We start from the raw sequence: 24,033 nt of genomic DNA on the forward strand, positions 1-24,033 counted from the left end.
GTATGCAGTGAGCTCCATAGAGAACTTGGAAGGTGTTTTGCTGTTTCCTTACGATTAAGCTAACACATTTTGCTTTATGGGTTATGAGAATTAATTCCAGAGTTTACATCTTGCTGACTTGGGATGACTGAGCAGTAAGACTATCAACAAGCCAAACTTGAAGAGGGGAGGGAGTTCTCCCTTTGTCCAGTATTCATGCTTTTAAAACCAGAACAACCTTAGGTAAACTAAGAGCTGTATGATGAATATTTGCCTGTAAACCTTTTTACTTTCCTGCTTTGACAGAGGAATTCCTGTTCAGCTAAGAGAGACCCACAAAACAAAAGCTGTCCACTTCCTTTCGGAGAGACGCAGAAGTCATTTCTCAGCAATGTCCTTTCTTCCTGCCAGCAGAGTGAAAAGCAGCACTACTGAGCTTTTTGCCACAGAAGGCCAACAGTTAGTAAATGTGTTAGCAAGGAACATTGGCTCTACATACATATATACCTGCGGACACATGGTACAACGCTGAGGGAGGTGCACTGTCAAACCCATCAGGAGCAAAACCAGACAGCATGGAAAATGCTTCAGTTAAGGCGGGGGTGTCAAACTCATTGTCACCGGGGCCCACATGAATCTCACAGTTGCCTTCAAAGGGCTGAATGTAATTTCAGGACTGTATAAATGTAACTACTCCCTTTGAAGGCAACTGTGAGGCTGATGTGATCCCTGGTGAAAATGAGTTTGACACCCCTGAGTCAGGGCCTCCCCCATTTGTGGGATGAGAACTGTTAAAATAAGAGGCTCCTCATAAGTAACAAGTTGCCTCCTTTATAGTCCTTTTCAGGGGTTGTTTCCTTGCATGAGAAGCTCTGAGTTTGCATCTGATGGGCTGTTACAGAAGAGACATTTTTAATAAAGAGCTGTGATTGTGAGCCACATTTATGAAACCACTGGAGCAATGAGACACAGCTGTATGGACTTCCTCAGCATCACACTGGCTCAGTGTTTAAAGATCATGTAAATGCCAATGCAAGGGCAATTCTGAGTTTCCCACCGGAGTCAGGGAGCACTCACCCGGGCTGAGCCTGCAGCTGACTTCCATGGCTGGGTTCCACTCTCCATTCTTGCAGGTCAAGTATTTATAGTCTCCTTTCAGCATATAGCCTTCGACACACAGATACTCTATGACACTGCCTGAAGTTAGAGGGTTGTTGCATGGGCTGGGGTGGCATTTATAGCCTCCATTCTCAGGCTGTGGTGGCTGGGGACAATCTGGAAGAAAGAGATAGCATCACGAAGGATCTATCAGAGGAAGACGTGTTGTACAATAGATGACGCCACATAGCAGACTTCCACCTACGAACACCCACTGAATTAAGAAACTACTAAAAACGAGAAGACAGACTTACACAATGGCAGAGAACATTGCTCAGTTTCACCTCTGACAGGTCCTCTGCGATTGCTAAATACTGACTGTTATCCCAGTAGCACATTCTAGTTGGCAGGCATCAAACTGGTGATATTTTTGAACAGTGACACAACATAGATTCCATACGAGAGAGGCCCAGAAAATCCTTGGTGCTATCTTTTCTCTACAGCTGTCTCACTAGAGACTGGGGGGAACCTAACTACCAGGCTTTCCTATTAGCCTGATATGGAAAAAGCATGAGACCTCCTCCTGAAACAAACGAAGAATGGAAACAGCCCTCTGTACAATGGATACAGTGTCAAGGTACAAAGCTGCCCCATAAGGCATCCTGGAAACCTGTAAGAGCACGCTGATTTTAGCTATTTTACACAGATGCACCACCAACATTATGGAGAACCGAGTTTTGATACAGTAGGACCAAATATTCTAGCCTATTTTTAAAAAGGAATTAGTTGTATCACCAAGACATTTCTAAAAATCCCCTTGCTTACCTATGTGAAGTCCAGAGTGCTGAACGCACTTCACATTTCTCCTTGCATCTCCCCTATCCTGACTAATAGGTACAGACATAGCACATTCCAGATTTTTTCCTGTAGAATTTTCAATAGCCATTCAAATAAAACCAAACCACGAATGAGGAAACTGCACTGAAAACAGGACATTTTTATTGCTTAGAATTTCCTCTCCTCTGGCAGGTCAGAGTGAACCTGTAGGACAGTCCCAATACTACCCACTGATGCCACATATCTGCCTGGCTGAAAAAGGGAGAAATCCAGACTTTTTTCCTTTAAATCCACATCAGCTTCCCAAACTTCACAAAAGAAACTACATCAAAGATGCCTCGAGATATTTTGGGCCATGGAAAAACAGCCAGCCCACTCACCCTGTTCCATCACAGCAGGGTCATCCAGGCCTGCCCTTAACCCTTGGAGCACACGTTCCCACGTTCTGCCTCTGAGTGTCCCACTTACTGTGGGACAAACAGTGAGAAACAACTAGGCAAAATTAAAGTAACCAGATTTTGGGCAAGATTTAAACACTTTAGAGATTCGTTCCATTGTGGAGAAATTTGCTATGTTGCTGCAGTGCAAGTGACCCTTGAACCTAATCACATGTGTGAGTGCATCACAGATAGTGCCTTGTAAATGCCAGTAAACCCCGAGATGAAATGCTGAGCAAAGCCAAAAGCCCTCTGGTATGAGTTCTGCCAGCTTTATAACTGCAATTCAATTGACTCCTTGAGAGAAAAGGTTAACAGGGGTCTAAGCAGCAGCTTTTCAAGAAGACTTTGTTCTTGAGAAGATTTATTCTTCAATAAGCTTCAGAGAAGCCACTGTCTCACGCCTCATGAGTATTAACTGTTGTCTCTTCTGTGTTTCTTTATTTTTCCTTTCCGCAATCATTTCTCCATTTTTGATGAGGCTAAAACTTGCTTTCACTTTAAGTGTGTCCAACACTTGGAGTCAGCTGGGATCAGCTGAAGTTACAGATTCATTTCACACTTCACATTCAGGCACATAGACAAATGCCCTGCCTGCTTCATCTGCAGTCCAGAAGAGGGGTTTTTTGCTAAACTGCAAGGACTCATTTGAGCACCAGAAATATTCTCAGCAGTGCAACAGGTACTTCTCCAGGCAACAGTAGAGAGCTGTGGGGAAAAGCTATTGTTGCCACAGCAGCTGTTGAAACTCAACAGCAGAGATGGCAACTTCCCTGCACCTTTTTATGCCTCAGGAGGTACCTGACATTGCTTGGGAGTCACATAGAGCATCTTTCTGCTAACTGATTGCAGCAAACAGAGCTCATTCCCTCTGTTCCCCCTTCTCCTGAGCCATATTCACATGTGGCCATTGTGCCAGGAGCCCTTTAGGACCTGGCAGCAGCTCACTGTTTGGTTCCACTTCTATCATAAAGTGCCACCTACACTGATGAGGTTTCTGAGTTATGTACAAAAGTCAGCCAGCAAACAAGAAACAGGCACTCATTTACATTGTAGTAGTGCTCTCAAAGGCTTGGAAGTATCACCGCATACACTTACAGAAACCTGACCTGGCCTCCTCACACAAGGGCTTCAGACAGACGCTTCAGGAGGAGATGTGCAGGTACACAACTGCAAATTGGTTTCCTCCTCACCTCCACAGGCCACTTGGCACACAAACGGAGAGGAGAAGCAGCTGATAAGTGTGTTCAGTTGGTTGTCTCTGACTTGTCCTCTTCACACAGAGAAGAGAGTGCACAATTACTTATATCCTCCTTCCTCTCCCCCCCATCTCCTTAGGTCATTTGTCATCACAGCATGCAAGAGCGTCACAAGTATTTTAAAATGTCACCTTCACTGTGATGGAATAACATTGTTTATGTGCTGGGAAAATAGATAAAGAAGATCTGGATCAGGCAGCCAGAACATCAACATCCTCAACCTGACTGAGCATCTCTGGGCAATCCCACCTCCCCTGGAAGACCACCTGAACTGTCCTTTGCAAGGTAGCCTCAAAGGAACAGAGCATCTCAGAGCCTGCAGCTTTGGAGAGGACTACTAGACAGTGCTGAGCATTTTAAAGATTGGTGGAGGTGGCCCAGGCAAGGATTGGGGGGGCAAGATGATGGACTGGTGGTGCCTGAAAAACTGAGGAAGACAAACACCTCCAGTCCCTGGTGGACCAGCTCCCTTTCCCTGGCATCTCTGACAGAGCTCAGCACCTCCACAGACCAGGGCCGAGCCCAGTGTAACACAGGCATTGGGAGAGCTTGGGCCAGACAGTGCAGCTTTCCACTACAGTGACCTGTTCCTGAGTTTTCAGGACTCTCAGTTTTCACACACTCCATAATGGGTTTCTTCAATTGCCTCCATATGCATGCCCTAAACTGGGGCTAACAGAAGAAAAGGTAAAGTCTGATTCTGCACAACCCTTTATCTCACCAAACAGCAGCGAAGCTTACGCCCCAAGTTCGCAGCACTGGAATACCCATGGCAATCCAGAAGCAGAGCGGGGCTGTGTTGTGATGGTTCGGTACTGGGCTTGGGAGCAGCCTGATCCAGTTCTCCTCCCAGCTCACGCTTCCCAGGCAGGCTGCTTGCATTTAACCTTCAGCAGTGTTTGCACGCTGCTGTGTGGCCCAGCCCCAGGCTAAGGCGTTGCTGTTTGGATACTACTTGGGCACACCGATGCTTTTTGAAGCATGTGAACTGAACCATGGAGGAAGGTTTTTCAATATTTCAGCCCCAATTAAAGACGGGCAGATTTCAAGAGACATAGCAAAACTGTGACCCTCAAATTCACTGCTTCCAAGGTGCAAAGGTGTGTGGTACAGTGGATACACTGAAGCTTCTCAAAATGTTACAAAAAATCCTCTAAATTTGTGGGACACTTTAAGTATGTATTTTGTAACCACCGACGCCCTCCTCAACAGGATCAGCCTAGACTCACAAGGGCACTGGGTTATATTTGAAATACACAGAAACAAGCAGGGATCTCACCAACTCCTTCCCTGGAACACATGTTCTTGGAAGTATCCCAGATCTTATGAGACATCTTAAAACAAAGGTTCACATCAGGCAGGGAAGAGAAGGAGAGCCAAGTTACAGAAATTATCAACTTCCTAGGGAGTTACCAACATCCTAGGCTTGCAAAGCTGTTCCAGCATCTTGATTCACCAAGCTTTGAGGATGCACAGAAACAGTGGTTCAGGTATTGCAGCACTGTGTGTGACATGGGCAGAGCTCTACTCCCAAAGGCCTCGTTTCTAGGAGGTGCTGAAGTTTATGACACCTCCTGAGAGAGCTGGTTCTCTGCCAGCATTCACTGCTGGAAAACAGGAAGGAGATAACAACTGATGAGAAGTCCAAATGTTTTGAACATCCCTGAACTCTGTTCAGAGGTAAAGAAACTGTCATTTACAGATTGACAGGCAGAAATAAAGTTATACACTGGGGTTTCTGTCAATACTCTTCCAAAATATTTGCTATTTAATATATAGGCAATTAAAAAAAACATTAAGCCAGTATGCACTTCCACTCAGTTTCCCATCAAATCATCTGTAGGCATGAAATTTTTCTGTCTAGGTCACATGAGCAAATACTCCTTCAAGGAGGGTTAACTGTTGACTATCTGTTAGCAACTTGACAGCAAACAGCACAACACTAACAATCCTCTGTTTTGCTGCATCCACAGTGTTATCAGATTGTACCTTCACCGGCTCCCTTTCCCATGGCTCTGCTATCAGTAGCAAGTTCCACTTGCTTTCTCTTTTACCAAACTCTCAGACAGCTGCGAGGGCTCAGAACATGGCTTCTTACGGAGACAATAAGAGATGTCAGTTGGCCAAACTGATTAACTTAATCACCAAAGGATGAAATTGATCTTCCATGTCTTGGCTGAGCTGAAGTTGAGCTGTGGTCCTGAACTCCAATCCAATACAGAGCTACAAAAGCATTTCTAACAATATAAAAATTGACATGAAACCAAGCCATGGTCACAGATAATACCACAGGTGGAAGCATGTGGCATTTTGTGTGCTGACATAAAAGTGAGGGGGTTTATGTACTCAGAACATAAGCCACAGGGGACACACAGTTGAGCCTTGATCTCTGTGAGTGAAATTCACAGATAAGCAGGAGATTTCCAAAGCTCAGGCAGAATGAGTCTGTGGTGGTGAGGATGAAGTACACCACACTCTACTTACACATAAAATGTGAGATTAAAACGTACTTCAATCTGACAGAATTACCACAGAATTATAAAGCTCCCCAGTACTGACTTTCTTCACACAGGCACAACATCGCACAGAGGGTGACCAAAAGGCACCCCACAACAGTCCTGGCTGCCTGGCATTTCCTTTTTCAGGTAGTAAGACTCCTGGATCCTAGCAGGGGTCTTACACCCCTTTTTTCTGCTCCAGGCACCTGAACTGTTTTCCGGTCACTCACCTCTTTTGCTAGACAGTCTGACCAAACAGAGATAAAAATCAACTCTTTCATAACTGAACGTATTCTTACAAGATAAAAACAAAACAGAACAAGATAACTATTTATCATCATCTGCTTGCATGCATAACTGCAGGTTTGTAACTGAGGAAGAACAAACCATTGCATTGCTCACCTTACATGGTTGGACAGATGGGTATAACCTTGCTTAACAAAGGGATGCTTTGCACTAACAACCCAGTAACATTTCTTCTGCTTCTCCACAACAAGGTGCAAAGGTCACTAAAGTCAAGAAAGGAACAGTTGTGACAAACTGACACTACTGTTTATATGAGTCAGGCCCAAATTCCAGCAACTTTAAGAGGAAGCTGGACTGAGCCTCAGGTTAATTTCTCACTGGCTACACAAGTGATCTAGCACCTGTGATCATTCTCAGAGCAGCGTCAGACAAAGCTTACATCTCAGTGCTGAAGCATTTTGGAAGGAACTTGAGTAAATGATGATTTCTCAGCAGGATCCCCTGAACATGCGGCCTGTTTGGACACATTAACACGTCCTGGCCTTTCAGACATAACTGCAACTTTTGTGGCATGTGAAGACTGGAAGTGAAATATTCTAAGCTCTACAAGATTTACTCAATTTAGCTGATCTTATCAAGACTCTACTCCCCTGTTCAAGCTGGGTCCTGCAACAGCTAAAGGGGTGATCCGAAACATGAGCTCCATCTGAAGCCTTCTGGAGAGACTATGCATTTTCAGCATCTCAGACGTGAGGTTCAGATTTAATTAACACCATGCTGAAAACAACAGAGCCAGCTTCACTGTTTCTCTCCAGTTGGTGCCTAGAACAGGCTTTCAGCAATAGGTGGTTGGGATTTTTTTAGTTGCTGTTTGTTTATAACTTCATACACAAACCTTCATCTTTTTTACACAATGCTTTTTCACAATAAAAATTTGACAGCTGATGCAGCCAGTGGGCTAAAAGTGCAAGTCAGAGACCAGTAATAATGCTCATTTTGGCTTCTAGAGACTCTGGCAATTCTAACAGAGTGCTGCCCATGGATCCTACCCAGGGGTGACAGTGAACACCAGTTCTGCCTTAGGAAGCAACTGAATGAATGTGCTAGCAAGAGTTCTGGAAATATTTGTGAATAGGAGAAGAAACATTGTTTTCTCTCTTTGCAGCATTTCAGTTCTTGCCAGCAGGGCACTGCCCAACCTCTCTAGTCTCCCGGTTGTTTAGTAAGCCAATAAGGAAACTATTTACCGCTCCCTTAGCCCAGTTCTTGGATCTCTTCTATTTATTGGACATACACCCAACCTCTGTCAGCAGTACTCAGAGAAGCATGAATGTGACCCAACCAGATAATAGTGTTGCTGCTGTCCTTAGCCACAGCCTCAGGGTAACCAGCCAGAGTTGCCAAACTCACTTAGCAGCTTCTTGAGCAACAGCAAAGGCAACACATCAGCCTCCCAGTGCCTGCAGACAGACCACAGTGCCTCATCTTACACCTAACAGAACACACTGGAATTGAGTTAACTTTCTTCATGCAGTTAGAAACTTCTCTTTTTAGTAGCCAGCATGGTCTTTTGCTTTGGATTTAGTGTGAGAATGATGTGATGACATTGCTTTTCCCTGGGATAGACTTACTGTCTTCTCAGTAACTAGACTGTTTTGGAGTAGGTACAAAACAAAGTAAGAACTCACTGATGTTTTTGGCTGTTGTCAGGGAGATCAAGGACTTTTTCAGCTGTCCAGCTGCAGATAGCAGCTGGGAGGAAACACAGTGGGACAGCACCTAACTTGACTTCCAGGCTGATCAACAAAATATTCCCTACCATTAGTGCCATGCTATGTATGTAACTGGAGTTGGCTTTTCCAGCTTGTTCGTTCCATTCCACTTCCACTCCGTTAGAGAGTGTGGTTCCATTCCACTCTGTTTTGAGTTGGGTGTTAGTTCAGCCTTTTGCCAATTTGCAATTGGCCTTTGGCCTTTCTGCCTTTTGCCTATTCGCTCTCTTGCTGGGATCAGGGTGCTCTCCTTTCTGGAACTGGCAGCTTGGCGTGAGACAGACTGGGTATTGGTCACTGGCTGGTGAGAGCAAGTGCATTGAGTATCACTTATTATTAGTAGTATATTATTATTTTGCTGTCTTATTAAACTGTTCTTAATTCAGCCCACAAGTTTATCCCTTCCTTTTCAGTTCTCTCCCCTATCCCACTCAGGGAGGGGTAGGAGGGAGCAAATTCCTATTGTGTCTTAGTTGTGGGCTGGGGTTAAACGACAACATCAAGTTTTCATACAACTCAAAATCTTTTACATCTTTCAATTTAGCTCTCCCTCCTGGAGGCATCCCTACCTAGCAAATGATGAACTGAAGCCCCACTATATACTTACTGGGAAAAAAACCTAGAAAAACAGCATCAAAACTAAAGGAATGCTTATAACTGGCATACATGCTATTTTCAACAGCAAGCATTTATTTTACAAACCCTTCCCAACTAGCAGACAGAAAATTCACTGTTTGATTTATCACAAGGACTTTGCCCCCTGTGTCCAGAAGAGTCTGGGATAAAGGTGTTTTTTGCTACCTTGAAGAGGGAAAAAAAAAAACACAAACAAATATATATACGTGTAATATAACCCACGTGTAATATACCCCACGTGTAATATACGATATATATTTTTAATGTATTTTTAATATAAATTATATATTTTATATATATCTGTTCAACTCAAAGAGTATATAGCTAGTTATCAGGCCCCTCTAACCCAAGCCTCCTGCTTTTTTGGTCTCCAGGGAAGCAGGGGAAGACCAGCTTGGCTGCAATGACACCGTGACTGTGGAACAAAAAAAAATTTCTACATGCTCCTCTTTAGGTCAGGATTTTTTTTTCTTAAACCAGGGCCTTCAGTCACACATAAGGTCTCTTTCTGCCTGAGGCAGGACTGGTGTTTGCCTCCAGGAGTCTTCTGCAGAGAAGGAGATGATGGGGGGAGAGAACCAGCCAGCTTTGTTTTCAGTGTGAAACCCAGACAGCAATACCCTTGTTTTTCCTCTCTCCCCTTGTGCACACAAACCAGCCTATAAAGAGCAGAAGCCACTTTCAGAAGCCCCTCCCTCAGCAGCAGTTTGGTTTTAGTAGGAAGCAAGTCTGTATCATTTCATATCCTTTTTAGACTAGCTACGTCAACTAAATACCATCTTTTACCAAAGCAAAAAACACTTCCCAGGCAGCTGGTCTGCAGAGAAAAAGCACCTAGATAGGTTTTGATCAACAGTTCTGCCTCTTCCCCACCCACATCTTCCTTCCTGTTGAGAAAGGAATGACAAGGGGATGCGCTTTAGTGGTAGATGCACAAGATACAAAAGCAGTCACCTCCACCCACATGCTCCAGCTAGTCAGAGTGCCAGCTCCATTTCTGAGCGCTAAATACCTCCAGGTTTCCAACCAGTGATATTTGCCTGGATGCACTCAAACTTTCAGCACAGCAGCTTCCCACTGTGCAGCCTCTGCTCCTGCATTGTCTTCCTTAGTCCGAGCATTTGGATTACTACCAATATCAGGCTAGGAAATGGCACATTGGGTATTTCATGGATAAATGTCACCGCCTGTAACAGCAGGTCTGCGCTGAACTTGAAGAGCCGCATGCTTTAGAGTGGGGTTTCTCTTTGCAGGCTGTCTCTGAGAAGCACAGCAATGATCTGCTCTGGGAATCGTATTTGAGATTTTACCCCCTCCTGACATATCCAGCATCTTGAGGACATTTGAGGGGGAAATTTTTTAGCCCACATACTTAAATTCCAACACAAAAGTCTCCTGCAGTCATTAGAAAGCCGTCTCCTTGGAGGACAGGTGGGCCCTTCCGGTGGAGGTGAAGCAAGCTCAGCTCCTCTTTCATGCAGATGAAGGTGTTAGCATCTGGGCTTTTTTGCTTATTGCCCACAAGTCTGCTAACCTGCATGTTTTAACTGTATAAGCAGAGTAGCTGCAGATACAACGTCTGAAAAGGGACCCAGACTGACGCTATCCTCTGCCAGCTGGAAACAGTTGAGAATGCAGTGGGTTTCTAGCCAGAGACAGCATTCACACCATAAAAGACAGATTACCAGATGCCCAGGTTTTCCACTGGTCTGTAATTTCTGGGGTGGAGATGGGGACTGGAAATGGGAGAACAGATTTTGAACCTTTTCCTTTTCAGCACTCTGGCTTTCTCTAGCACATGAGCAGATGGATCGCTTCCCAGAGGGACAAACCCGAGACAGCAGCTGCTGTCGGGCCCAGTCACAACAGCTGAGGCTAAAGGACCTTTTTATATTTTACTTACAGGAGGCAGAAGTCGATAAAAGGCCTCCATTGTGAACACACACACTTCTCGCCGACCCTGCCCCTAAAATATTTTAAGCCTTCCTAAAAACACACTGCAAAACATAACCCTCTTTTGGGATTTCTGTATTAAGCAGAGGCCAAAGTCCACTGAAAAATAAGTCCTCTGTCTTTACTGGCTCCAGATGCTGCATACTCTGAAGTCAATGACAGAACAGCAAACTAAGCAGGACTGGAGCCTTTATGGGGAAATTACAGTTTCCTCAGCAAGGACATAGTCTGAAGAGGAGGCTTGTTTTTCTTTTTGTCATAATGTGGGTAAATGAAAAGAAACCAAAGCAAAAAGATTTGTATATATAATCACATAGCTGTGCATTTATATAATTAGACACAAGCACTCGCACTGTGTACAGTAACAGGCACCCCTCACACAGCCATCCCGTACACACCAAAACTGCCTTTTTTTTTTTTTCTTCTTTTCCTTTTTAGGGTAGGGGAAGTAAAAGGAAGAAAGAAAAGACTCTAATTGCAGCCTTCCACCAATGCAGTCGCCATCTGGTAACTCAAGAGATACATGGAGCCAAATTATCTTAATTAACATGTTACAACAGTATTTAAAAAAAACTCTATGCTTATTAACACTCAGCTGTGATTAGCCAACCATGGAGGAAGCCTGGTAGTGCAACATTAATTATGGGTCTTGTCTGCCTTTCTATTAGAAATATTATCCCCCCCCTTCCCCCAGTGGCTTATCTCTCTCCTAAAAAGAAAACCATTAGCATCAAAGCTTGCTCTAAAGTGCAAATTCTATTTACATTTTACAAGAGTCAAAATGTTTAGGCTATATGAAGCTGCCACTGCTGCTCCTGGAGTGCTACAGACTCTCTTGATATAAAACGTACTTTTCTCTGTTTGCCCCTTAAAAATCTTTGCTTCAGTTAGACAACTCTCTCACTGAGATTTTAGCAGAAAAATGTTATGCATTTAAAGTTCCTTTCCCGCTCCAAAACAGGACCACAGACTTTGCTGTATGTTATGCAGGGAAAAATCAAGATACAATCCAGGGCTAGCAAAAGAACCACATCTGTGAAAGGAAGATTACACTGATGGAAAGCAGCAACCAAAACACAACTGCACTCCAGCAGCAGATTTGCCTCCCTAGAAGAGTGCTACTCACTATGACAACTGTATTAGCTTCCCTCTAATAGGCCCACCTGTAATGTGCCCCCCTCAGAAACATTCCCAAATGATTCAGCCTGACAGGCTCCAAGACTAGCACTGCCAAGTTTTTTCAGACTTGGCTCTGTGTTATGTTTGCACGGGGCCAGCTGCAGTGGGGCTCTCATCCGCACCGGGCATTCTGGACATCAGGATTACACCAAATCATAAGACAAAAAACTTGTTGATTTTAAACAAAGCCAGGATTGAGGAATTAATTCAAGAAACATTAACAAGGAGGGGGCAACAAACTGGGAACAACTGCAGAACTGTTTTTAAGATCTTCTGATAAAGCAGTCTTATTGTTATACACACATGGATAAATAAATAAAATAAAAACTGCTGTTGATGACATATGTGGAAGCTCATGCGGCTTGCTCAGGTCCAGTAAGGACGCAGACCAGCTGACCAGTACTTTACAGCCCCCCATACTGCCAGGACAGTACAAAAAATTTGCTTCTGGACTGCAGCTGGAGCCAGTGGTACAAGCAGCTGCCGAACAGGTAGCTCAATACTGAAACCTGGTCTCCACCCTGGGCACAGTGCAGCTTTCCAAGTGGCACATGTATCATTTGTTTTTGTTTTCCAAGACCGCTTCCGGCCTCCTTGTGCCTTCTTCCATCCACCCTATAATTACTTCCACGTGTTTGGAGAAGGAAATTAAGCAAGTGCTGTAACAATGCTTTGTGTGATCTCCAGGATCCTGGTTTCTGCTTTTGAAACCCAAACTCACTGTCCTAAGTAGTACCCAGCTAGTTTTGTGGGTTCCCCCCCTCTTCAAAAGTATGATTAAGACAGTCCCCCTAGGAAAGTTGCATGTGGATTTTAGTTTGAAATTCTGATTAACAAGTGTATAGAGTTCAGAAGTGTTTGCTGCATGGGGCAGAGGCAGCTAACACTCATCAGGGGCATCTCTTCTCCTCACTGGCAGCTTGTCTGATTCTAAATCTTACTTTATATTGCAACAAGGAAATTATTTAAAAAAAATAAAAAAAGATAAAGTGTAAAAATACTTCTATATTCTTTCAAAAAAGGAACAGGCAGCTACACAGGAACTTACAGCACCTGTGTAGAGGCAGGTTAGTAGAAAATATATTAGCACGGCGTTTGAACTCATCATCCACTGTCCTCAATTACTAGTGCTAATTTCATACTTCAGCTTCACTCTTCACACAGCTTTGATCTTGTCCCTGTTCACCTCTTTCCAGAAATGTACAAAACTAAAAACTGGTGTCAATTCAGCGGTAACCTGCATGTTTACCCTGCTATTTCCTCAGCTGTTCCTAGGTAGGTTTTCAATTTGCATGTAGTAATACCCCAAGGCTGCCTGTTTAGGACAAAAGCCTGATACACACTCTATGGGCTTTGGTCTCAGGAAAACTATCTGGTTCTTCAGGAAAAACAATGACACACAATAGGAAAAAGTGTAACTACCAGATATTCATGCTGATTTTGAACACCAGGTTTGGACAGGACAGAGCTGACTGATTTGTGCTGACTACTCCGTAAGTCCTGACTGAAATAAATAGTCCCTCTATTGATGCTAGGTGAGGACATAGGGGAAACAACTCCAGGATACAGCAGAGCAAAACTCATCACTGTCAGCAAGCAACAAGAGGCCTGGAATTCCACAGTGCCTTGGAGGCTTAACTTGCTCCTGGATTTCCAGGTAACTACAAAACGCTTCCACTTCCAAAACTCCAGCCTAGCATGGTAACCAGTTTCCTTTCTCAAATAAGGCCTTAAAAGTTCTTGCTATGGTAGTTTCCCAATATATGTCCCTGCTGTTAGCTTCAGCATAGCCCCTCAAGCTTTGGATGACTCGTGTTAGTTACCTGGCTTATAATACCAGCAGCAGTAGGAGCCCATCACTCTCCTTCCACCACCCACCTACACAACAACCAGCTCTCCCTTGCCCAACAGGTCAGCTCATGCCTACCTTCTAATACCAGTTCTGCTATTGTTTATCCTGCGACTTGACACAGCTCATTGCACAGTCATGAATCTGCTCAAGAGGTGGGCCTTGTACATGGGAATGTACATGTACAAGGGTACATGGGAATCTCTGAAGTAAGAACTTTATAGTTTAGAAAGGAGCCCTGCTGTCTTACATGTGTATGGAAAGATCCCTGCACTAGCCAGGTCACTTTAAAGCTCTGCCTCCTTCCTTCACTAATGAGTCTTTGGCAGCTGATTCATTTCTCATCCTTTCAGCGGCAGCAGCTTTTGCCTCTGACTCAGCCTACCCAAAAAGTACTAATTTGGAAGTTTGGCCAAGGCTGATCCAGCAATGGCATGCACACAGGAGACTACTCTGTGCTAAGAGTTGTTCCAGCTTCATCTGTATGAAAACCCAACTGGGAAGCCCAAAGCCCCAGGTTACTGAAGCTTTGCTCTGCAGCAGCTCTATGGACAATTTTGCTAGGGAAAGGTGGGTAAGGGCAGCAACCCCAAAACCTCAATCTAATGCATCAACACACACTGGAGAATACTTTTTCACCCTGCTGTGCCACTTCTCTTTTGACCTTTCATTCTGTTCAGGACCACTGAACATATCAGAATCTAATATCTAGGCAGATTTGTTTATCCTTTAAGAATGACTCATCTCTGTCATGAGACTTGTCAGAACAAGCACTCAAATAATTTACCACTGTCTGGGCAGAACTGCAAAGAGTTATTAGTCCTGTCTCACTGGAAGGGCTCTCTTAAGCACACTTCATATTTTTACTTTAGATGTGGTTAGGCTAGCTGTAAATATTAAGTCATCTTTTCTACTGGCTTTAAAGGAGCTCAACATTGCAAGCAACTTCTCTGCAGAGTCTGACAGAAAAAAAATAGCCCTACTTGAGCACCATTCAACATGGGAGGCAACTCAAGCTACAGAGTGACAGAAGTACTCCATGTGGCAAACCCGGCTTTCCAAAGACCACAAAGTCTTAGAGACTCCCAGTTAAGCTCCAAGTTCAACCTTCCTCAGCTAGATTTTCTTAATGTGATTAGCTGACACAGACTCAATCCAGACTCTAATAATTCAAAAGCTCTAAGACACACAGAGTGAAGTTGAAGAACTAAGCTTCAAAGCAAAGCAACAAGTTTCTTCTACTGAGAAGAGGTAGCTATTCTGTACCTTTCTGAACTGCACAATACTTTAAAAGTGTTGGGCAATTTAAGAGCTAGCGAGGTGAGAGGAGGAAAGACTGTGTCAGACCCTGTATAACCTGCACTAAAACTAACAGCTACTCAGTATGTGGTCTTCTCTTTTTACTGGCAATGCAAGTAACTGCAGAATGTTTTTTGGGAAGAAGGGAGGTGACACAGTGAAGCTATCAGTAAGCTTGCTTCATGACTGAAGCATGACTAGTAAGAGGCATCAAGGTCTGGTGGGATGCTGCTGCTGCTACTTTACCAGTCACAGAAGACATCATCAGTTCTTGCAGAACAGGCAGAGTCCCACACACTCCACCCACTCAAATTCTGCTGGGGATCAGATAGCACATGGGAAGTAAATGGCAACTTAGTATAATCCTTACAAATGCAGCATATAAAATAATTCAGATTTCCAGTCACCTCCTTTGAGAAGACTGTTTCATTATACAGATGTAATAGTTTCAAAGTGTTTGTTTTTATACCTCCATTTTCCCAGTACCTACCAACAGCTCTGAGCAACTCAATGGATGTGAATTAGCAAATTGTCAAAATCATACCTAGCAGCAAACACAAAATCTTTCTGTCTCATCCCAAACACCTACAGGGTAAACAAAGCTGAACTGAAACAAGCCAGGATTTGGAAACTGTTCAAAAAAACAAGCTCCTTCCACAACTGTCAAGAAAAGTATTCAGAAAAGATGTGCAGAAGGAATTCTCACCTTTTGAAATACTACTTGCCCTTTGATGCTTTCACTATAGCCAGTGGAATCAAAGCACAGTCGAGCCAAAATACCCAGTTGAAAAAAAGCACGTAATATAAAAACGTTTAGAGGTAGCAACTGCCAAGACAGGACCCATTTGTAGCCCTGAATGCCTGACACAAACATAAGAGATGAAATAACATTCCTTCTGTTTGATATAAAAAGAGATTATAAAGCATGCACAACCCAAAACCCCACAGTATAGCTATTTTCAAAACAAAATCTTCAGGAAAGAGACCAGATATGCTAAACTGTACTTCGCTGGTTTTAAGCAACAAGAAATGCTCAACTGTATACATTCTTTGCTTCTTATTTATATTCCCTGACAATCTAGACAGTTTCTTTTTTCCGTAACAATGAAAATATAAAAAATTCAGAAAAAAAAAAAAAAAAAGGCCAACGCTCATACTACTTCATTACAGGGTTGCTTTTGCAGCTTTCCTTGTGGTTTTGGAGGACAGCTGGCCTAATGGAGGCTCAGGAACCTTGGAGATGCACAATTCCAGCTCCCACCTACTGCCACAGAGCCAACCTAAACCAGTCCATCACTGACTTAGAGGTTGAAAGGGGAGACACTGCAGCTTAGCAGCTGGAACTAAGGCCTAGGCACAAGGGACCTAAGCCTAGAAACATGCTCCATTAATAACTAACCTGAGGTTTTTCCTCGGCTTCCCTCTTCAGAGAACTTTCCTGCCTGCCTTTGTGAATATGTGGTTTCAGGGAGTCTGGAGTGTTCAGTGTGATGATTTAAGGGTTCTTGTCACCAATTTAATTAATGTCAAATATTTACAGATTAATTTGACTGCTTTAATATTTGTGTCTTCTTTTTCTATACAAAGAAAGCCAACCCAGATGCAGGATTTCACAGTTCAGTAGCTCTTCGACACAGCTCTGCCTCTCTAGCCAGCAATTTACTTCAACCTTTACTGCCATACATAGGACTAACACATGGCTAGGGACGCATGTGCTGCATTACCATCTTGCACTGTTACTGTCTGGTTTTAACTTAAAGCTGCATTTGTGCCAGCTGTTTTTTACATTATTTGTGACACTTCATTAAGTTTCCTCTATTGTTTTGAGGCACTTTTTTGCTCAGCTCTCTCAAGAGGCTTCCTTCAGCTACATCTTACCTATACAGCATCAGTCACGTCAGAGCAGCTCTTGCTAAACCAACAAGAGTATTTCTCAGTGCAACATACACTTAACAGGATAAAAATGGTGTAAAAATGCCTGATGAAGTTTTGGCTGCATGAAGTACCCAGAATCACACCTTGATTAAAGCTTTTTACCCAGATCACTCTTTACCTCGGCAGGCCAAGCCCAAATGATACTATTACCATTTCCTGTCAGCCAGAGCTTGGGGTCTAGGACGCTGCCCTATTGAAAAGAAGAGACTGTTGCAGGCCAGGTTCTTCCAGATAACTCAGCTGATTCACAGATGCTGTTACAAAATTGTGTTTCCTCAAATACAAGAACCAAACCAACACGAAACTATTTTCATTGCTGCTTGTCCTATGCACTTTCCAGTCAGCATTCCAGTATCAAGTTGGAGAAATTTCAAGTCCCTCCTCAGCTTTCTACAGTTTTGCCTCCTCCTTCCTCCAATCCTACTGCTTCTCCTCAGTCATCTTCCATCAAATCCACAGGAGAAAATTTGTGCTCAGTTGCAGCATTCCCTCATTTCAGACAATTTCAATTCCTGGTTCAATTACCTAGCTCCATAAAAGAAATTGTGTGGTTAGCTGAGGTTTTGGGGCGTGTGTGTTGGTTTTTATTTGTTTTGTTGTTTGGTGTTTCAGGTTTGTGTGTGTGTGCTCTTTTTTTTTCCTTAAGCATTTACCTGAAAGGACAGTTTATGATATTTAAGTGAAAATGTTAACGGATGATAACTGCATCTGCTACATTACTACTTGGTCCTTTTTGTCTATATTTTCAATCCAGCAAGACAGTATTTCAAATTTGGTTTCAAGAACTGCAGAACCATCCTGTCTTCACTGAGAGAGACAGAAGATTTATCAGAACAAAATGCTAACTTTACATTCTAAAATGTTACTATAATAGCTCAATTCTATTATATTCTGAGAAACAGCATGAGGTGCGAGGGCCTTATAAAAGACAAATAATAGTTTAAATGAAAGTTTTATTTATATGTTCACAATTCTAAAGAAGATGAAAATCCCTTCCGCTGCTCTGGTCAACACAGACTACATATGTATAGACACTGATCTAGCAGACAGATTTCACAACCACCTTCTGACTCACGCTTTCGAAAGGAAACACTAAGCAAAGACAACCAAGACAGTAGGAAAAGTTACAGGCAATCAGCGTAAAGCAACATAATCTTTCCCAAACTATGCAAGAACAAAGTTTCAAGAAGTTCCTTACACAGCAAAAGAGCATTTCAGATGCTCTCTAGGGAGGAATGCAGTAGAGGAAGATGTTGCAGCGTGCTTGAGTGCCATGGGAAACACTCTGCTGAGCACCAACAGGGGAAAATTCATGTGTGTTCCCAGCTTCTGCAGAGGCGGGGTCAGAGCTCGGGGGAATGCTGAGAACACCCCGGGGGAGACCTCGCACTCATGGCTGGACCCAGATCTGCCTCCCACGTCATCACATTAACACATGTGGCAGGAAGTCAGCATCCAAATCCCAGCCCTTCCCCAATATCAGTGTTCCTATCTAAAATACCCCCACAGCCTACAGAGAGAAGAAGAAGAAAAAAAATTTGTTTTTTCCCAGTAAGAGTGCTGATACAATCAAAAGATTAAACTAGGGGAGGGCAGAGATTATGCTGTTCTTTTTCTCAGTGTTCTCTCACCAGAGACCTCAGTGTTCCTACCACTGTTAGGGTGAAGTTTCTGCAGCTAGATTTCCCTCCCTCTTCAGATCCAACTGCTGAACCTGCCTTACTCTTACCTTCCCAGGCCTCACTACGCTTCTGCCCATCAAGCCTAGCTTCAAACAGACCTCTACAGGCTCTGGGTACCAACTCAGCAAGCCACATTTCTGTGAAGAGGCAGTTCACAAGCAGATCATCTGACAATTTCAAGAAAAATACAAGACCCAGAAGATCCCTTGACATATAAGGCACCCCATACCCTAAATGCTGACACCATGCATGTTACCAAGCCACTTTCTCCAGAAGCTGAAGCAAGCACCTACTGCATGAGGCTCCCCAGACAGAGGGTTCAATGCAGGCTCACTTTTTCTGAGGCGCAAGACACCCCGCAAGGGCTGGTAGATGTGGCACGGGGCCTTCAGAAGCCCTGTGCCCTTGCAGAACGGCAGCTGAAGGGCAGGCCAGATGTGCAGGCCACTGACTCCAGCCCACTCTCAGTCACCGTGTCTACATCTGAACACCTCCCATGCTAACTAACTCACCATCCCTACTACCATTTCTAGGCCATGACCCAGCATTACCTCCATGTACCCTACAGAATTCAGAGTCTTTCTATACTCCATGAATTCCCTGAACTGAAAAGTCTCTTCTCATTTAAATAGATGATTCACAAGTTAACGCATTTTTGTTTCTCCCTGCAGATGTTCAAATTTCTCCCATTGCACCCTCGGTATTGTAGATCAGCAGAGAGGCAATAAACCACCAAGCATTATAGCCAGATGGAGTACGCCAGTTGACACAAATGAAGACCCCAGACAGAGCAAAAATAAACAGTACACAGATAGTGCCCCTACACCAACCATTTTCATGACATTGTAATCCTATGCCAGGCTACACCATGATGTCTTTCCAGCTCAGTCTACCAGAGGGTTTAGTGAGAATGCCCAGACTGCACTTAAAGGTTTCATGGTAGTGAAGTGAAAGCTTCCCGTATAACTTTAAGATCCATTTACTGTATGGTTCAACCTCTTGCCAGTTAGTGAAGTTTCTCACACAAAGAAAATGGAAGCCTCAAAGAAATAATGCTAAAAATATCAGAAATGCTGCCCCCCCCAGAGAGACACACTTGGGAACTCTCCCAACTGTGTATGCAAACTCCTTGAGAATGCTTAAATAACAGATATTGATGTCTTACGCATGAGAACTAGTGGGGGAAAAACAGCAGCGAGGGAGGTTATTTTCATGTTGATAAGTTAGCGTCCAGACCATAAAATAGTGTTCCAGAGAAAAAGCAGGAGTCCTTTTACTAAGCCTATCAGGTGCTGTTCTGTAACCGATCTCTTTTTCGCAGCAATACAGAGAATTTCAGAGAACACACATTTAATCATGAATAAGCACTACAGGGGTAATAATGTAAACAGAAATTTGAGAGCTTCAAATCCAAACTTGATCACTTGGGTCAAATTTGCTAAGAGCACATGGTGTCTTGAACATCCACCATCTAGGAAGCCTAGGGATCAACAGCAAGTATTGCAAAAACGTTGTGGTATTGAAACAGCATCTCCCTTTACAGGTTTTTTACTGGTTTTGTTGGTTTGTTTCCCCATCCCCTCCATATGATTGGGGAAAGTAGGATTTGAAGTATTTTAGGAGAAACAAGTAACAGAAAACCCACTGTCTTGGAAGCAAGGCAACAGGCACTGCAGAGCCATGTTTAGCAGGCAGCTACCACGACAAGAGGTGGTACAATGATTCCACAGCCCACTCTTTCAAACTTCAGGTAGTTTTACTTTATTCTAATCTCTGCCACCCCTATACAATTTGCTCAGCATATAGGAGTTACTCCCTCTCAACAGATACATTCCATCAAGCACAGACATTATCAGAACTTTCATCCCATTACCAATGCAATTATAATCAAAGACTGTCCAAAGGCTGTTGCATTTAATTTCACAGTGCTGATCAGGCTGACAGCCTGCTGTGCCATCCTTTGTTCTGCCTCTTGTCCACCCAACTTTTCTATTGACTTTCTAGAAGAGGATACTTCAGTCACACTTAGCATCTAGGATGCTATTCATAAGAACAGCTATATTCTGGCAGCTGACGTGGAAAGCAGAGGACAATACTCCTAACACCACACTCCCTCTGTGCATGCATGCAAAAGCCTTCTAAAACCTCACAAGAGGATCTTACATTAGGATCAAAGTACAAAAGCCCCTCTTCTAAAACTTCTGGATTAGCTGTCTTTAACCAAGTGCCAAGGGATTTCAAAGTTACTGTTTCTAAAATACATGTTCAAGACATAGCATTGCCAATAAATAGACTTCCATTCTCCCAAAGGGTTACCCAGCAACAAACCATAAACAGGTTCTCAGTTCTTAAACTGATGCTAATTTTGTGAAAAAAGGCTGTTTTGTGGCTAAACACCATTATACTGTGTCAACTCCCACCAAAAGTAAAAGGTGACTTCCCCAGAAGTAGAAACAGAATCTAACATCAGGAAAAACTAGGGCGTTCCTCAAAAAACAGATCCACTGCTCATCTCCATTCTCGTTTTCTTGATATCTCACCTGAGGACAAAGATGGCAAAGGTGTCCCAAGCACTGGGAAAATCACCTGGATTGAGACACTGGACTTTTTTCTCCCTATTCTTCTTACCAGTCAGTATGGTTTCATTAATAAGGTCAGTGCAGGTGTGTGTCTTATATTAAATTCCACGATCTACTTTCATAACCCTGCCACCACAAGCATCGGAATTTAAGAGTCATGAACGCAAATCACAGCAACCTAGTTATTGCACATCAAAGCTGTGACTGTGACTTGTATTCTCAATGTGGAAAGGACAAACAGTTGACATTTACTCTTTGGCTCACAGGATAAACAGAAAACAAGTCACAATACATCTTCTGCTACTCTGGAAGGACACTGATCCCACACTACCCTGCAACAACCAGACTGCCAGGCCTCACATGCCTGCTGCAGTAATTCCACAGGAAAGAGCAGGCTACCCAACTGCACCTATGTTTTTTCTTAGTAGCTGTGTTTTTTGAAGTTATCCCCTTCCTGCTCTTCTTAAACTTCACATCAGCAATGAAATTACCCCAGTATGTAAAATATACTTGAACAATAGTATTCGTCCATAACAGAAGTGGTTTGTGATCATATCTCTCCTTATTCAGGGGCACATACTTCCACCTATTACAGAAACTGCTTGCACTGGAAAGCAAGAATATATTTAAACCTCTATTTTAACACAAAGCAGTTTGAGAGTAAGAAGCTGTCACTGTGTGACAGGCAAAACAACATGGACTACTATTATGTGTTCTGAAGACCATTGCTTGAAAACTTCTAATCCCACTTGAGCACGTTTACTGGCAACAGATTTCCAGTCTAGCACATTTACTGGCAACAGATTCCCAGTCTAGACTCTGCAAAAATCTCGCAGAAAAGTAGATCTTCCATAATGCTCCATTCTGAGAGGAGGTCATGTGACTGGAGGTACAAAACTAGGACAATATTAAGAGACCCAGCACTCCTCGGTAAAAATGGACAAAAGCATGCAAAACCAAGGTTCACGGCAGTGGGAAATGCTTTTGAGCAATCACAGGCCACTGGGCTGCAGTGGGTTCCTGTCTAGAAGTGCAAAATACCTGCACAGACAGAACTATTTTGTAGTCAAGGAGATCTCCAAGGCTGCAGTAGCCCACAGGAACAGGAAGGTTGGTTTTTCAAGAGGTGCTTCTAGGACAAGTATGAGCAGCTGCTTTTATCCTGTAACATCTGTGCTGGCTCCAGTCAGTGGACATGCTTCCTCCATGGTTGAGCACCTGATGAGACTGACCAAAACATGGCATGTTGCTTTGAAACACTCCTCTTGATGACTTGACAAAATGGGTCACTCAGAAAACCACAAGAAACTGCCTCAATATTGCTGCATAAAACTGCTCTATTCAGCATACTATTTTCTAATAAATCACACCCTGTGGAGCCATCACACGGGCGCTCATGCTGATGCTGAAAGTAACAGAAGAGCCTGTTACTACTGGGCAAACTGGCAACAGAGAAGCATCTTTCTGGGTAGAATTGCAGCTAGAGAATCAAGTTTCCTTCCACCAGCATTCAGGTCCCAAGTAGCTCTGGCAATGTGTCTGTTCTCATCAAAGAGCTGAACAGGCTAGAAATAAGAAGCTCTCTTGTACTGCTGATAGAATTCTAGTACAGATAATTAGTATTGTCTGTGGGTACATACCCACCAAGAGGAAATGAAAAGGCGTATGGCTCTGCCATATGGATTTGCTCCTTCTTCCAAACACTACCTCAATCTGCTTACTAGTCAAGTAACTTTGGGAGAAAGCTAGTTTCAGTCTCTCTTCACGGATGTCCAGTTGCTCTGTTACTCGGAGTAATCTCATGTTACTTGATCATTATGGGAATTTTTCAGCTCTCCTTCAGTACTGTGTTGCCTGCAAATTTAAATAGCAGAATACTAAATCACTTTTGCAGACTGCTGAACACACTGAGCAAAATTTTCAGCAGCGCTTGCGTGACTTGAGACATCCTTTCCCAAGGAATTACCAGTGAGACACAAGCAGTTCAGAAAACTCCACTTGATGGTAAATGTATCTGACATCAGACCCATCCCACCAGAAATCTTCCCTAATTTAAAGACGACGCAACGCTATTTTTCTTTGCTATTTACTCGCTTAGCTGCCATATCACTTTATAAAGACCAGTTTAAGCTGACCAAAGAGCAAACAATTCAGTGGAAACTAAACTATACCGTCATGAAGGGAGGAATTTCTGACACAAGCTTTATTATACAAAGATCTTTGTTTCTGGCATTCTGCCCCATCTCCTTTTTCCCACCTCATGCTCTCCTGCCGCTTGTTACACAGAATACCACTATTCTGCTCAGCCATTTCCTTTCCTTGACTCTATTTTATGCTGCCAAGAACAAAAGAAAGAACAACTTTATTATAAGGATCTATTCAAAAGTTGGTATCTCACTTGCTTCCCTGCATTTAGAATTGTCTTCTTGCTCTGGTTTCTCCTATCCCAGTACATCAGAAAGATATTCAGTTCTCTTAACATCTACATACACAAAGCACTTGCAACAGGAGATATAGCAGTTAAGTTCTCACATCTTCAATTATTTTTACTGAATTGCCTCCTCTTTTAAAATTTGCAGTCTTGTTAAAAGTAGACTTGAAAAATACCACAAGTTTGCTACTATTTCCAAATTCATTAATCCAAACAGGGAGCAAGGGGAATCAAACTACTTTCTCCACTCCCCCACTCCATAATAATTTTAAATGCTCTCATCCCACTAAATGTTATGACCAGCACTTATTAATTCTATTTTTTTTGCTGCTCTTTTCTTTCTCTTGCAAGCCTTAAGACAGTA

At 43.2% G+C, this 24,033-nt stretch overlaps 1 protein-coding gene across 4 annotated transcripts in view; it reads right to left on the bottom strand.

Annotated features, from left to right (window-relative positions):
• The window catches only part of SUSD6 (sushi domain containing 6), a 103,992-nt gene that overhangs the window by 11,414 nt on the left and 68,545 nt on the right, over positions 1-24,033 (bottom strand). For all 4 annotated transcript variants that reach the window (XM_071809285.1, XM_065838352.2, XM_065838351.2 and 1 more), the window contains one exon: positions 1,057-1,254. In XM_071809285.1, coding sequence (XP_071665386.1) covers positions 1,057-1,254 — 198 coding nt within the window. The remainder of the gene's footprint in view (positions 1-1,056; positions 1,255-24,033) is intronic.

This window comes from Patagioenas fasciata, chromosome 5 (genome assembly GCF_037038585.1).
Source record: "Patagioenas fasciata isolate bPatFas1 chromosome 5, bPatFas1.hap1, whole genome shotgun sequence".
NCBI classification, from domain to species: Eukaryota; Metazoa; Chordata; class Aves; order Columbiformes; family Columbidae; genus Patagioenas; species Patagioenas fasciata.